The sequence below is a fragment of the Colius striatus genome, chromosome 16 (assembly GCF_028858725.1).
Source record: "Colius striatus isolate bColStr4 chromosome 16, bColStr4.1.hap1, whole genome shotgun sequence".
In the NCBI taxonomy this organism is placed as follows: Eukaryota; Metazoa; Chordata; class Aves; order Coliiformes; family Coliidae; genus Colius; species Colius striatus.
In genome coordinates this window covers 15,634,204-15,651,313 of record NC_084774.1, presented here as the reverse complement: position 1 = coordinate 15,651,313, position 17,110 = coordinate 15,634,204, and the positions used below count along the sequence as shown (strand labels likewise).

General features: G+C 43.7%; 1 protein-coding gene across 15 annotated transcripts in view; it reads right to left on the bottom strand.

Moving 5' to 3' along the window:
• ADNP (activity dependent neuroprotector homeobox) overlaps positions 1-16,924 on the bottom strand; it is a 32,252-nt gene extending 15,328 nt beyond the window's left edge. Inside the window, exons 1-6 of one of the 15 annotated variants that reach the window (XM_062009318.1) lie at positions 16,399-16,924; positions 11,136-11,275; positions 8,875-8,973; positions 6,079-6,237; positions 4,690-5,809; positions 3,199-3,505 (exon numbers count right to left, since the gene is read on the bottom strand). In XM_062009318.1, the coding sequence (XP_061865302.1) occupies positions 3,199-3,505; positions 4,690-4,728 (346 nt within the window). In that variant the 5' untranslated portion in view covers positions 4,729-5,809; positions 6,079-6,237; positions 8,875-8,973; positions 11,136-11,275; positions 16,399-16,924. The other 14 variants (XM_062009315.1, XM_062009316.1, XM_062009322.1 and 11 more) reach the window with 14 other exon arrangements.
• Positions 16,925-17,110: the final 186 nt, after the last annotated feature.

Below are 17,110 nucleotides of genomic sequence, written 5' to 3'. Positions count from 1 at the left end.
AAGTTAACATGACCATACAGTTCAGCCCTTTAACACACCAGTTACCAAGGGACTGGAACCACCTAAAAAACTGAGTCAAAAGACGAGTTAAAGATTGCTGTGCAATTATTTGGGAAAATAATTAATGAAAAACACAGTAGTGCATGCCTCTGGCAACAGTTAACATCTCCTCATACTACATGTTTTTCTCAGTGCAAACAGTCCTTGCTTATGAGGGATGTGCTGATCTCATACAAAATAAACTGTTCACAACTTGAGAACTTTGACATTACAGGAAGGTATGCACCCAGGAGAGAGAAGGAACACAAGAGGGGAAAACAGCAAAAAACCCACATCAGTCAAACTATCAGAGGTGATTAAAAAAGATTTCATCTGTCTTTGGACTCCAAAAGATGCTTCTATTTTAGAGTAACTAAAGTCTTAGTTCTCCAGTGAGTCTTCTGCATTCTGGACTTCATCAGAAGAGCTGCCTGGCAGCCTGCTACCTCTGATACCATCAGGTTACAGATGTTGGACTGTTTCAGCTCTGCCAACTTTATCTAGAACAATGCAATAGAGGATCTACTCGTGTACAGTTTCAGATCATCCACAAGGTAACAATGCTATTCTGATTCTGGGAAAGCTGCACCAGTTTCAGAACTAAACAGCCTTTTTATATCAACTAAAATCTTCAGCATATATTCCAAATCTTCCTCATCATGTTATTTTCATTTTTGTACATTACTCAAAGTGAGTATTATGCTTGGTTCATGTTTAAGCTTTGTTACAGTTCTAACAAGCAGCCAGTACAATATATTCCCAATGTCACAGTCTTGTTAGCAAAATGGTTTTCATCCAGAAAAAAAGTTTAAAGACCCAAAGAAATAATCTGGAAGAAAATCATGCTGTGTAAAGGAACCAAGACAGCATCAGTCTGGGATTTTCTAGAAAACCTACTCTGGGTTCTCTTGTCTTCACACTAAAGTGAAAATTACACCATTTCCTGACTATGACACTGCCTGTGTGTACCATCAGGAAAGCCTTCCATGGCCAGCAAGCACAGAACTGCAGGCCACTCGAAACACTTCACTGAGGACGTCTTCCCTCCACAAGATTTTTAAAAAGGCAAGTAAATACCAGTTATCATTCTTCAGGCATCTCAAACCTGTATGAGTAAGGTCAGCATCCTAACGCTCTTTCTGATGGCCACTGATTGTTCTGAAGTGTCTGTCCACTGCTGGAACCAGACAGAGGAACAGATGGTTTTTAAAACTCTTTTTTTTTTGGTCAACATAGATGAAGAGTATAATGTCAGCATTGCTGAGGAATCACTGGAAAGTTACTATCTGGCTACTCTGTTTATTTCCTCTGGAAATTGTATGAACATAGCTCTAAATTTAAATTCACAGAGCTGAGAACAGTTAAAAGCAGCAGTCAATCAAGAAAAGGAAAACTATAAACCGTCCTGGTGAACACTGAGTGAAAGTCAGGCATGAAGGAGAGAGAATTAAGTTTGAAAAATAAAAAACAAGGCTCCTGGAAGCAATTTGGTTGGGGGTTTTGCATGCATTTATCCATTTTCTTGACATACAATTTATTTTACCAACTGATGATTCCCAGACCTACAATGAAAACCTCAAAGGAGCACAGAGGTGGAAACCTTGTAGCTCATTTTGAGGGCGCTTTCCCAGGACAATGAAATACACAAAGTTACTCAGAGGAAGTGACATTTACCCCTCATTGTGCCCCTTGGATCTTTATTTTTTTGGCCCAATTGAAAGCATCAGCACTAAAAAGAAAAGTATTATGCACGTTCAGCACATTGGCCATTTTGGCTTTGTTGAGTAATAATCCAGCCACATAGGAGTTAGCAGTTTTATTAATGACACAACTCTGTGTTATCGTGGCTATGTCCTTCCAGGCTGCCTCATCATAACTGATCCAACAAAACAGGGGTGCCAAAACACTTTTGTAGTTAAGAAACAAAAGTGTGAGACCTTTAATCCTAAATGAAACATATGTTAAACACAGAAAAGCCAAAAGATGCAGACAACTGAATCAGTTTCATTTCCAGACAGCTAGTTCCTTAATACTGGTTAGAAGAGACACCATTTCATCAAAGATGACGTGTGACAGCCCCTTCCCCACATTGTTTACTGTGAACACCCTGCAGGCTGAGAATGTCCATCTCCAAGAAGAGGTGCAACATTCTCAGCTGTAAAGATGGGAGCAAACAACCATCCTATGTGCCAAGGCACCACCCCTTTACTCCAAGGGCTCACATTTCTAAATCTGACCAGAAGGATTCCCAAAGGACTAGTCTCATCCAGTATAAATCCATTGCCAGCTCATAAACCTACAACTAATGTCTTAGAGCTACTGCAGAAAAGCATTTTACAACTCCAGATAAAAGATGTAATATAACACTGAGTAAAAATACAATTTTAGAAGGAGTCTCCCTACCCCAACGTTAAGCATCTAATGCTTGTCAGTTTTTCAGATTTGATGCCAAAGTGTTTATCAAATCAAATGTGATGCCAACTGATTTCATGCCAACACCTCAGAACTGATGACACAGAAGTGTGCATCTCCAACTGACCACTTCTCAAAAGCATTCTGTGAAATTTACACTTCCATACAATTTCTGTTAAATAGTTTACCTCAAAATAAAACTGGAGAGTCAATTACAAATATCTCTTGGGCACATTATTAAAGAGAATTGAAAAACCCATCAGTTTTACCTTCTCTCATGAGCACGTTTGGTTGACCCTTCCTTTCCTAACGCTCTCATTTACTCATATTAGGAAGACTGAGAAACCTTGAAACATTTTTGTGATCTGAAACAGTATTATCCACTGTACTGCTGAAGAAAGTATGAGCTGTGAGCATGTGTACAAAACAGACAATTTTATAAGCAATGTGTAAATCCAGCCATTTCTATCCCACTGTGATGTGAAGTTTGTATACATCTATACTCAGATTGATCTCTTATTATTTAGCTCTGTTAAGACTTTAGTTCTTCAAAGTAAATTCCTATAAATGTGAAAGTAAAAGATACTATTTTGTTATTTCTGCACATGCTTATAAAACAGAACCCTTGTTACTCTTTTTTTCCCCTCTCCCCCTCATTATCCCTCTGCTGCTTCAAAAGGTTCATCCTTTCGTCGCTCTTTCCCCCTCTCATCCTCTTTGCTGGTTCTTGGCCTTCTTGGTCCTTACCTCGCTCATTTTCCCTCTTCTCATCTTCCCTGTGCCAATTCATAGCGTCCACATTCTTTCGTCGTTCTCTCTCATCCTGTCTCCACCGCTTCTTGATATCTTTGTCCTTAACTTGCTCATTTTCTCTCCTCTTCTCATCATCCCTGTGCCATTTTATTGTTTCTGCATTTTTCTGCGGCTCCACGCTTCTTTTCAGATAGTCTTGTCGCCTCCTCCTCTTTTTTAACATATCCCTTTCCCTGGCACGAGCCTGCTTTTCTTTCTGGGAAAGAAAAGCTTTACGGGGCATCATGAGCTGCTGCTGTACCTGTAATAATATCGTATCCATGGAATAACATACTATACACACACTCAGTCAGGCACCAACAACTCTCATTTGGAGTTGAATACTTCAAATACTAAGTCAAGATAATTTATTGCTTCTCCTTCTTTTATACCCTGTGCTAGCTCCAGATTAGATAATGACAGGCAAGTTGCTGTGTTCAGCTCCAGGCACAACACCTCACTGGCACCTCTGCAGCTGGCGCATGCCCAACATTGAAAAGTCAACTCCCTAAAACCCTGGCCCTAAGCAGTTCCAGCGCTTTCCCCTCCCCCTTACAACTCCTCCCACAGCATTTTTAGCAGCCACTTGGCTTTGCTGTGTGCAGCTGAAGGAAGGGACAGGCTGAAAGGAGGGTTGTGGGGGAAACCTGGGAATGCTCAAACCTTGGTTTCTTCTCTTACCAGAGGTCTACTTTAATGAAACTCAAAGGTGCTCTGTATCTTTCCAGACCTCCATCTCTACCAAATTTGGGTGAAAATGGCCAACTTTTTTCTTGGCTGGAAAGAGAGATTAGGAGACAAGCCACAATGTGAAAAATTGTATAACTTTTGTTTCCTTGGGAAACCTGGCCAAAACATGTAACTGCAGTTAGTGAAAGAAGTCCTGACTCATCTACTCAAACTTCCGCAAGTACCTTACGTCTTGCTAGTCACAAGAACAAAGGAATAAAGAAACTGACTATTTATTTGGAGTCCCTGCCCACAGATTCCTGATGAGCGGAGCCTTTTGCTTTTATAGTTTTGGGGTTTTTTTGCTGGAGTTGGTTTTAAAGAGGTGTCAGTGAAGATCACCTCCTAACAAATCCGATGGTTTACTGCAGTCATCTTTTGTGTAGTCATTACTTTTGGAGGGTTCTCACACATTCTCACCTTTAAACTTACTGGTGTTAATATCTGCAATTTTGAAATAATGGAAAACAAAAGAGACCACAGAAATTATACTCTTACTAATATCCTTTAAATACTCTTCCGTATACATTGAGCAACACTTCAGAAATGGCAAACTGCAGTGGTGGCTCAGGTTTGGGGTTGTTTGTTTTTGAATTTCTGTTTGGGAGAGAGTTTTGCATGAAATGAAAACTGCAGAAAGGACAAAATTACTAGATTAGAATGCTTAAGCAAAGCCTAAAATAAAATAAAACAGATGTACTTTTAAAATTTAGCTACCTTATGGAAAGCACTTGTTCCCAGCATGCAATACTCCATCTTTTTCCTACAGAAAGAGCAATGTTTCAAACCCTTATTCTACAAGCTGTTTCTTTTCCCTCCGTAATAAACTGCCCCACACAGTTAAACCCACTGCTCTAGTCCACTGCCTTTGTCAGGTATGTATCATGAGCCCATGGCTTTCATTCCAATAATTCAAATCCAGATGTCTTAATATCCATAATGCCACTAAAAGGGAAGGGCTGCAGCAGAGTAAAACAGCATAATCAAGAACATGCACACAGTTTGGTAACAAGTTAGTGCATAAATTTCAGATTATGCTAAAAATTACTTCATTAAAAAGTGTAGGAGATCCCCACTAGACAGTCTGTTGTGTTAAATAGTTCTCTGTAATGTTTATCATTAAAATCAGAAAGCAATGAGAATCCAGGATCAGCATCATCAGTGCAACCCAGATAGTCTACATCTCTAAACCAGTTTCGATTTCTCTATGGGCTGTGTGCCAATACTTCATTACTCCTGTTTACTAGAGCAAACTTTACTTTTGAAATGTACGTTATCTTTATATTTTATCAATAACTTGACCTTATTGCAATAACAATAGCATGAATAAAATGTAAAGCAAAGAACATTTCATGCACATGATTCCTCCCCCCGTCCCCTCCACCCAAGGCAAGTACTGACATTTAAATCCTGGTGTTTGTTAAAAACTCTTTTGAGACTTAATTGTAATATTTTCTTTCATTTGCTTGGTTTGTTGTTGAGTGGGTTTTTACCCCTCTGGCTTCATCTTTTCATTGTTGTTAACCACAGCGTTCTTCCCTTCCCTCCTTTAATACATATCCCAGCCCTCTTTGACAGATCAATTTATAGACAAATGAGAGAAAATATCTTAATAAAAAACATTTCACTTGAACTTCCAAAATTAAACATTTCAATTGAGATTCAAATAAGAAATGTCACATTCCAAGGAATAACTTAAAGGGACATCCAACTTAAATTACGTATCCTTGAACTTCTGTATCACAAGGCACAGGTTTTTCCTCAGCTCGTTTCAGTGTGAGAGTGTACTTCAGGCAGTCACTTCTCTTCCAGTCAGAATCATCATTCATTCTTGCCTCTGTTGGTTTTAATAAACCAAAAGAGGGGGAAAAGTTGTAAAACAGAAAACTAATTGATATACAGTGAAACTGCCAGACTGACTGAGCTCAAAGCCACCCACACCCCCAATTTTTCTCAGTTCAAGTTGGTGTTCCTTTAAGTTCAAAATGTCCAAACGTCAGAAGTAAACAGTCAAAACTATCCTTTCAACTATTTTTTGCCCATACTTTGCCAAATGAAAATCTTAACTCTTCCCAATCTATTCAGTACATATTATGAGGCATTTACCTCCAAAATTAATGGTGCTTGGGCGTCTCAGACTCATTGGACAAGTTTCATGCAAAAGCCTCCAAAAATAATTCTCCTTCCAGAACGCCCACCTCAGGGATTATATTACACCTACTGTGTGAGGCCAAAGCCCGGACATAGAAGAAGGATCATATCCTGCTGTACAAAACAAAGTGTTAAAGACAAGAGATAAGAAAAGTAAGAAGGGCAATCTCACATTTATAATGTACGTTTCATTGCGAAGGACTCCAAAGCTAAATATAAACCACATTTACAGTACCTTTACTGACAGGCAGCTACTGGGGAGTGCACTCCAGCAAGGGCTGCAGTGCTGCAGGAAGTTTTAGCAGGTTTGTGACTTTAACAACAGATTCCCCTGGGTGATGCCACCCAAGGGATGTTTGAGTGCTCAGATTTCAATCAAATTACCCAATTCAGAGATCCAGCTGGACAGAGAGGCAAATGCTCCTATTCACACTTCATTTGACCTTCAGACTGAAGTGTTTAGCACCTCAGTTTACCCCTCAGCTGAGCTACTGGTACAGGCAGCATCACTGCACCCTTTATAGATGAGATGCACTCTGTAAACACCAACAGGGCTTCCTTGTCCAGGTAACCTTTCCTAGAAGGTTCCCATACAAATAGAGTCCCACCTGAAATGGCAATACTACGGCAGATCAAACGGGTGACATGGCTGTCAGCCACAGCCCTAAGGACATACATTCATTTGGGAAATATTCAGATTAGAATTTTCAGTGACAATGCTGCTAGTAGGAGGATGCAGAGTAAAACACTTTGGGTACTGGTATGTAAATGATTGTGCTTCTGTAACAAGATGGATACCTCCTGAACTCACATCACACATGGACTGAAACTCAGTCTTGAACAGACTGGAAACACAAGACATAACATTAGTATCATGAGGTCTGGAACAACCAAATCTAAAGTTTATAAAAACATTTGGTGAGACATTTATTATTACCTTTCCAAGTATCAAGGGTTTTTACTGATTAAAAATGTCGTATTTTAATCTCTGTTGATTATTCAGACAGAACATCCACAGCTTAAAGTACATATTGTCTTTCTTCAGTGAGTATGGTTTCAACAGAAGATACCAAAATGTTCTAAGATATTTAAAAAGACAAAATTCTTAAAATATTTCACACTGAACACGTGAACATTGCACGTGCTTTACCAAGACCACTAACTGTACCTTTAAGTAGGTAAGGATGATGGGTCATTTTTTTTTCACACTGGATTATTTTCTAATGAGAAAGTAGAATTTGTGCCCCTGTATCTCTATCAAGTCCAAATTACAGCTCTCCCACTGAACCCTCACTGCAGAAAGCACACTTCTGGATAAGGACCGATCAGCCTCGAGAGCAGATCAGTGACAATTAGTGGATCAGTCTGAAGATGCAACTACTGAGCTCAGGGAAGTGCTTCATCCCATGCTGGGCCTCCCGACAAAGGCTGAGTATCATTTCCCTGCATTGTGTTGCTGATGAGAATCACCAAGCGTTTGCCATTTTTCTGACTTTATATAATCAAAATTTCTTTTATTGTGGCCCTTATTGTGTTAGTCCTTTAAGCTGAGAAAGGTCTTGGGTTACATGCAACAGCACGACATGGCAGCACATATCAGAGCTGACAGCAGCTCTGTGTTCCTGGATGAAATGAAACAAGACTGTTAGTTTCTTGATACTGTGCTTTTTATCTCCTTATTCCAACTACATTTAAAATAAGGTGGAAATGCAGCCATTACTATGCACTAAAAAGCCAGCCATGAAACAGATTGCAAAGAATGCTGAAATCTCTTCAAATACAAGAAAAATATGAGAGGAAATGAATCTGCTTCCCACAGCAATAGAAAAGCAGCCTCCTCACTATGCAGGTGAAATGATGCTGTATAGTATGATGGTGTATAACATCTCATATTCACATCAGGACAATGGTGGCCTGTCCCTGCAGCAAGGCAGAGACTGGGACTCTGGGACCTGACGATCCCAGGACAGCTGAGCAAGGAGGAGTGACAGGAAGCAGAAAGGTCAGGGAAGAGACAGCAAATAAAAAAGATACCAGAAGCAGAAACAAGAGGAAGACAAGAACAGAAGACTACCAGAAATTTCCTTGAAAAGGTTTGCAATTAAGTATCTCCCCTCCCCGCACTGAGTGAACGAAATGTCTATTCCCAACACATCTATCACTGACTGACATTAGACATTTTCACTTTCTTCTGTTGGACTCTTTCCTCCTTATTTAAGCATTTCTAGCCTAGTTTTCAGAGGGCTGTGCATCCACGTTGCCAGTGAAGGTAAGAAGATTTGCAGTTTAACAGCACATCTGAAAGGCCAAACAACTAAGGGCTCATTTTTCAAGTCCACTATAATCCCAGGATGGAAGCTGTTTGGTAACAGCATGCTTCTATTCTCATGGCAACATTTTAAACAGAGAGTACCTCCTCAGCCTTATCAGCTCAACCATCTGCAACACCAAGCTTCTGCCCATGTAACATGACAGTCTTCAGCTAACTTCTAACAAATGCGTCTCCAAGTAGATTATTCTGTGTGCACAGCTGCCATATTAGACCCAGCAATGAAATTACACCTGAAGCTAGCACATCAGCAAGCCCTTTCTTTTGTTTCTATATACAAGGTGCTTTAACTTGTGTCTATACCCAAAACAGGACTAGGCACGTTAAAAAGACACCAGGTGAACAGAAAACTCAAGTCTAAGCCTCTGGAAAAAAACGACAGTTGTTTTAGAACTAAGACTACTGGAACGGAAGGCAATTACCAAATGTATTTTGCTGTCTGGTCAAAGCATCTTACACTTTTTCGGCACTGTGCAGAGTCCAACTCCCTCTCAGTCAAACAGTCTATTTCTTAAAAGTCCCTTTGTAAAAAAAAAAAAAAAAAAGATTAAAAGAAGATTACAAATCACCTCAGAGATTAAATTAGCTGCCTTTTTAAAAACTGCAAGTTGTGTGTCAAACAAAAAGCCATTTCACACCACTTCTCTGGACATCATGTGTAAATAAGGCTTCAGGGGTGGAGATAAGTCCATCTAAAATACAGTACTACAAGACACACCCCATTTCAAATCCTTTGTGGAGGAAATTCCTAAGCTAAAATCTGTAACATGCTGTTTCAGTGGTTATATGCAATTTTCAGCAAGGGCTTATAAAACTCTGCTTTATCTCCTTTTTTTTGGAGCTTACTGTCTAGCTTCAGCTTGGTGACTCCCTTGCACTGAAAACTCCAACTTCCCATCAAATGAAAAGCACCCATGGAAGATAGTTCTAGTGAAAGGAAAGCATAAGGCTAAGATGTCTTAGTCTCCATTTTTTATTTAAAGGTTAAAAAAATAACTTCTGCAGTCCAACAAAGAGAGATCTTTTAAGTCATTCGCACACTTCCCATTCTTGCTCGATTTCTGGAATTTTCCACTGGTGCCAGAAGCTCCATCTGGTGGGTGTGTGCACTAACTACAAAACTGATTAACCGTTTCTTTATCAACTTTCACTTAGTAGCAAAAGTTCTGTGCACTGTGTAATTCCTATGCCCCAGTATAAAATACAAAATGGACAGATTTTCATTGCTCTGGGAACTGCAACTCCTTTCCTGATGGATAATCTGCTACCTTACACTCTGCTGGGAGTTTGGTAGGTTTTCTTGTTTTGATGACATAGGCTGAAGGACATTAAAGAGCGCTGTTAGCTAAATTTGAATGCTTTCTGAAGAAAGATCTTTTGAACACATGTGATAAAACACACATCAATTCCGGCAGCAAATCTTTGCTGCACTCAGAAAAGCTGTTTCAAATCGCACCCATTCTCTAGGGCATCCCGTTCTTCTGTGCATAGGAAATTTTAAATTAATAGGCACTAGCAGCTCAAGTAGTAGGCTTACACACCTACTGCCATCTTAAATAATAACTTTTGTGACTGTTCAAGAACTCCAAAGATAAATGGCTGCATGCAGCCACAGAGGTGCTGTGAAATAGGCATGTAACACACATACTAAACGTGATGCCTCACTTGTTTAGGGGTATTTCTTATAGAGTTCAGTTTGAAATGTCATAAAGGCTGCACATCTTGCTGAAATTTGAAATTGAGACTGAAGATCATTGAAGCATGAAAGATATTATTTGCTTACATCATGATATCCACACTTCAGTGATCAGGAAAAAAGGCTGCATGAATATGTTCTACACTTCCAAAATAATCCTCATCTAGACTGTAGCTAAGCATAAACAAACCTAGAATAAAAGTGATTTTGGAAATGTAAGCATGTTTCCTGAGTTAGCAGTTACCAATTAAATTAAATCAAATCAAGAATCAGTTTGAAATTTTGAATCCAAAGCTGACAAAACCATTTGTATAATTAAACTAAGCGGCACAGAAGTCTTTAAAACACGCCAGAGCAAAGCACAGAATCACCCTATACAATTTATGATTGGATTACATCGATTGTGAAGCTGCACACAGATCACACTGCATGTGAAAATGGTAGTCCTGTCTTCCCTGTGTCATGTTTTCCTGACATCACCACTGTGGCAACAGCCAGAGCAGAGACCCGATGCAACTGAACGGGAGTGTTTTTCAGGTAGAGCAGCTCTTTCACTCACCCCAGTGATAGCTTGGACTGGCACAGGTAAGGTGGCAGGAAGAGGGGCTCGTATCACCCCTTCCAGTGGCAGCACAGACTATTAAACTAATGGTGGAACTACATCCCTTACTGTGCCCTAACCAGTAGAATGCATTGCTTGCATGCTGGTGTGACAGAACAAATTCACAAAACAAAAGAGAGCATAACAAATACTTTTACAAGCTCATCCAAACTCCTGCCAATACATGCTTTCTCAGATGTATTAGATATTGAAAGGATCTTGCCAACTGGCTACCATCTGAGTATTTAAAGTGCAAAAATAGTCGGTGAAGTAGGCTGATGCTAATTGTTTTTCCTTTGCCTTACCACTTCACACACGCTATGCACAAACGCTGGCATTACATGATTGGGTGAAGTCTGTAAACATGAGCTGAAAATCATTCTTACCACTTCACATTTTGTATCTTGTTCCCTTTCTGTCTAAGCACAGCTCCCAAGTGTTCCAATCCCTGACTACATCTCAGCATTAATCCGCCTCAGCTACTGCTGTCTTCGGTCTGACTCAGGAACCTTCGATATTCAAAAGGCTTCATAGCAGCAGCAGGAGTGGGGAGACAAAACAAAACAAGATCACAAACTTAAATTTGACTTTTTGTGGGGGGAAGTATCTTAAGACAATTTATTTTGCCTACTTAGATTTCAAGAGACATTTTGCCCCCTTAGTGTTAGTGCTATGAACCTTTACCACTAACGACTTCTTTAGCCCAGCGACAGCACAAGCAAAGAACTATCAGATCCAGAGTTGCAGCAGAAATCAATACATACAAGAGGTAAAAAGAGGTGAAAGAAAGAAAGAATGTCTGAAGGCTGAGGCCTGAGAGAGAGAGGAGGAGCTGGGGGTAGGGACGAAACACCAAACAGTGATGCCAGGCTTGAGAGCATGCCCTTTTCCTGCATTTGAAGGACTGATGAGCTGATAAGCATTACTTCAGTGGACGGGCTGTTGGCACAGTTGCTTGGTTTCTGATTCCTGAAAATTGTTTTAGACATTACTGGAGCAGATTTTAAATGAAACATTTTGCCATATCATCTGGGTAGCCAAGAACCTGCAGATGTGATGTGCTGGTAAAGACAACTACACGAACTACACTGGTTTAAGACCCCACAGCCAGTATCATTTTTCATCCAAATAATCTTTAGTGCCACCTTAAAAAAAAAAGTAAGGATACAAATGGTGGTAACTGAAAGTGACTCACTGCAGGAAAAAATGGTATTTATTCAATTCTTATTCAAAACCATCAACCATCACAGACTTTCAAAAGCACTCATGTGAAATAAGACACTAAATTCAAGCCTCATGTTTGCTTTCCAACTCAGCCAGTTACAGAGAATCTCTGAACAATGTAATTTTTTCCTTGAGGCATATGGCCCTCAGGTAGATAAATGAGAGTTACACCCTCTCTGAAGTGTCTTTACTCAAACCTGGAATATGTATTTGGTTTTTATACCAGATCTAAGTATCTCCTGAAAGCTCAAAATGATGAGGCCAATTTGGTCATCCTCGCTAGGAATGTAAGGGCAATATTCCCAAAATGTGTCAGGTGAGTTGGAACAAACCTTCCACATGTACAGAAGGTATGGGATTTTTTTTTTTAATATAATCAGGAGTGCTTTTTCTTCCAAAGCATATACACTCACATCACCCTTCCCAGCACCTTTCATTATACCATTCTTACAAAAAAATACACTTGTAGCAACGGCTTTATTTCTATAAGCAGACTACCTCCACATTAACAATTATACTGTTACAATTATGTTAATTAAAAACATACTCTCGCTATAGAAAAGTTTAAGCATAAAGCAGATCTTAATTTAGTATAATAAAAAATACATGGTCTGTAAAGAAGCACGTTACAGGGATCTTTAAAAAAATCCCAGCAAACATAACATCACTAAAATACAAACTTAGCTGAACTAGTCATTTTTAAAAATACCCCAGTTCTGCCCTGGCACATAAAGCAGACCAAATGACACCTGTGGAACACACTCAGCTGCTCAACTGCAGCTTCTCCTGACACCCACATCCTACAGACCTTGAACTATGGTCCTCATCATATTTGATACTGTTTTGTTCATTCCCAGCGTATATAATTTTGTCTCTCTTAAACCATCTTCAAGCAGCAGAGTAAACAAAACTTCCCCCTTCTGAAAAAAAGAGAAAAAAACCAAACACAAAACCCAACCCAAATAAATTTCCTATTGAGCCACTAAATCTTACTTGCAGCCACCTTGAAATAAATATATTAACCCATGACTGCTGTCTTTGCTCCTGCAAAAATCATTCGTTGCAAGTTCTTTCTTTATATCAAATCAGTTGTCATCTTAATAGAAAGCTACAAAATATACACTGGAGGACACGACTTGTGCCTGCAGTTAAGGTTCTGATACGGTTACGTATTCCAGGAATGCTACTTTAAAATTTACTATTTACTTTCACTATTTACTGTTATTATGGAGTGGTAAAGCTGAGTTGAGAATGATCATCTCTTATTCACTCTGCAGTCTGTCAGAAGCACAACTTACCTTCCACAGAAAATTTGTATGTGCATTCATCTGGAATTCAATAGTGAATTCAGTAACTGTAGAGATCAGCTCGGTAAGTACCTAACAAATGATACTTTATACTATTAAAGCTTAATAAAAATGCTGTTGTAATAAACCACTGTAAGTGACACATACCAATTTGGAAAATGCTAATGGGCATCTTCTGACAACTGGTAACTTCTATCCTACATACACAGAAAGAAAATTAAGTTATTCATCTCATCCTGAAGAGCAGTCTTCCTAGATGTTTGTTTGTTGTGGGGTTTTTTTGTACAGATGATGCCTAACACTGCAGGGAATCAACTTTCCAAAACAGTTGAGAAGTTCCTTTCCTGTGAAGTTTTTTCATTCCTGAGCACTCAAGAGCAGCAGACACTGTTCACCACTTGTCTGTCTCACCTACAGGCAAACGTAGCCACCCTTCACCTTCCCCATTCCTTTCATATCTAAGTATCTCCCTTCTAAAACTTAACATCAGAGACTTTACAAGCTCTTAAGGACCTTTAAGCTCTATTAGTTCCACACAATATGCTTTGCAGCATAAACAGGTTTATAGAAGAGGTCTCTTTCAGTTACTACTATCTGATGGACCATCACTTCGAGTTAAAATCAACTTTTTTTCTATGACAGGGCACAAAAAATGCATCAGTTTGCAAAGATCTCAGAGACTTGTTCCCAAACACTGGAAGCATTTAATTTCTATTACATACTAAAAAGCAATGTTTAAAAGTTAATTAAGAAACAATATTGCTTTTAGTAAAGGGCAGCTTACTATTAAAACAAATAGTACAAAACATTTATCTTAGTGTTACTTTTGGAGAAGAATAAGTTATTTGTTGTTTCTCAAAAGGGACACCTCTATTTTGACTGAAGTTTACTTAAGTATTTGCTGTAATAATCTTCAGGAAAAGTAATAGTCATGTTACAACTCATTAGCCTCATGTGCAAGTTTATTATCAAAAAGGCATTTCTCTCTCATTGCCTCTTTAATGTTTTAAGATTTCAACATATATCCTGGTAGATGTTGATCTGCTAATATGAAATTACTTCCCAACATCCACAAACACGCGTCTAAAAGGAACCAAACTTTGGTTTGTTTCATTAAAATGAAAAAAAACCCCAAGCCAAAACACAAAACCACTTCTGCTTTTGTTTTTAAACAGTATGATCCATCTTTCTCACCTAGAAGGATGGCAACTTGTAATTATTAGTCACCAGAGTCCCCAGGTGAAAGTTTTTCCAAGTAGCTGAGACCCTGCAAGAGGAAACACTGATGGTGGCCTGCAGCACATACATCATGGGCTATACAGGGGCCAGCTAAGGTCGGTCCCTGCTACTCTGACAGGTAGGAATGTGTCTCCGTTATCTCAAACATACCTTTTATCTCCAAATAGAAAACTGTAGTAAAAAATAAATAGAAACACAGCTACTAAAAATAACCTTTAAAAAAAGCAGGAGGGAATAAATTTCTCCAAGAGGAAGGAAAACCTCCTGCATACCTATTAAATGGCTTAAATACTTCCAATAAACAAATAATACCAACAGGTCAAGGTGCTGGGTTATCCGACCTCTCGCTCCTGGCCCCAGACAAAGCGCTCGATGCTCTGGCAGTGCCTCGCACCCCGAGTGCCCACGGCCGCAGCCACACGCTCCCGGGGAGTGCAGAGGGCCCTGCGAGTCTGCACCGCAAACGGCACCACCGCCGAGCGGGGATGCGACCGCTGCCACCCCGCACGCGGCCCCGCGACACCGCCCCACACCCTCCGCGTCCCCTCAGCCCCGCGGCTCGCCCACCGCCCGCCTCTCCCTTGCCAAGCCCGGCGCCAGGCCCTCACCAGGCGGGCGAGCTGGGTTCCGGGACGGCGGGCAGGGGGCCGGGAACCGGTGGGCCCGTCCCGCCCGGCGCGTACGGCGGGGCCGGGGCTGCGGCCGGCGCTTTGCGGCGCGCGCCGGGCCCTCCCTCCCCTCCCCGCCCCCCCGGCCGCCGCAGCCCTGCCCGGCGAGGGGAGGGCGCCCCCTGCTGCCTCCCTCCCGCACTCCGCCCCGCGCCGCCGGCTGGGCTGCGGTGCATTTTGGGTGGGGGCTGGTATTTTTCTTCCACGGCCATAAACTGTGAGCAACAATACCGATTTAACGGGAGGATGGGAGGGAGAGCCGGTGGAGAGAGCGCACTATCAACGTGGCGTACGCCGTGGTACTTGTTTTGGAAATCTCGTCCCCCCTCTCTCCGGCTCCTCCGCCCCCGGGCTGCAGCCGCCAAGCGAAGGGGGTGCGTGACAAGGAGGGTGCTGCTCCCGGCTGCGAAGACAGGCTTTAGGGTTTGATTTCCCCCGTCTTTGTCTTAGAAACGAGTGTCGGTAACTATAGCCCAGGGTAGGGAAAGGAGGGATGGGTGAGTCAATGTTGCTCCATCCTGCAGCTGGAGCTCGGCTTAGGATCCCAGCCGCGGATCGCGCCTTTTCCCGCGGGCAGAGGCGCCCCGGCTGCCCGGGGGGAGGCTGCTCCCCATTCATCGCCCGGCTGCCAGCGCTGCTCGCCGACCCTCCAGCGCCAGGTCCGCCGGCGGGTATCTGCGCCCGGCTGCCAGCACGCCGCAGGCAGCGCCGAATCGCCTGACCCATTCACCAGCTCATCGTCCCGCTCACTTCGGCTTACCGCCACCGCAGCCCTCGCCATCGCAGCCACTCTCGGGACATATCCATGTGTGGTCCCCTCGACCAGGAGGGGAAAGGGAGGAGGTTGAGACTGCGTCTGCCGCGCGGGCCTTGGGCAGGAAGGAGGGAAGCCGGCAGCGTAGCGGTCCCCGCAGCCGGCTGGAGCAGCACCGGCCTCCCCAAGGCGGCAAAGTGTCTTCAACATGTGTGCGGCTGGGGGAGGGGGGCTCGCCTGCCAACTCCGCAGCCCCCCGGGCTGCAGCGGGCAGGGCGACAGGCGCGGTGCGGCGCGGGGCTCCTGCCCCTCGGGGCGGGCGCGGGACTCCCGCGCCGCCGGGGTGGGGGACGGGGCTGCCGGGGGCCGCGGCACCGCCGGGCGGAGGGCGGGAGAGAGGGGGCGGGCGGGGGCTGCCCCCGCCCGGGTCGGACCGCGGACTCACGCACACACCTACCTGACTGGGGCTCTCCTCAGCAGCGAGGGCGGGCGCTCTCCCGGCACCTCTGGCTGGGGGTGGGGGTGCGCGGAGCTGCCTCCCTGGCGCCGCCCGGGTCCCTGGGCGGGCGGGCGGAGCGGAGCCGGCGGCGGCGCGGGGGAGACAAAGGGGGCTGGATGGCGGGGGAGGGGGGGGGGGGGGCGAGTGTGCAAGGGGTGGCCTATGGTGAGCGGGTCCCGGGGGGCGGGAGCGGCTTCACTGGGCTCAGTCCCCGGGGCGGGGGATGTGGGGCTCCCGGGCGGAGGAGGGGGGGGGGGGGGCTCCCTGGGCGCCCTGCAGACAATACAGCCGGGTCCCTCCTGCCCAGAACCTGCCCTGGCCAAGATGGCGGCCGAGAAAGAGCGGAAGTGACGCGAGACTCTCATTAGCATACGGGACTCATTGTCCGGCGGGAGGGGAGGGGGCCGCGCCCCGGGGGGGAGGGGGCCCGAGACCCGGTGCATTCCCGGAGGCTCGAGCTCCATCCCGCCCCGCGGGGCCGCGCCCCGGCGGCGGCGGGGGGACGGGTTACATAACCCCGCCGAGCGGGGGAGGGGGCGCTCTCGCGAGACAGATCGGGGTGGGGGGGGAGCCGCCGGTGGCGGCGGGATCTACCCCAGCCCCGCTAGGAGGCGCCGCGCCCTGCGGCACGGTCCGGACGGGGAGCTGACGCCGCCCGGTTATCCCTCCG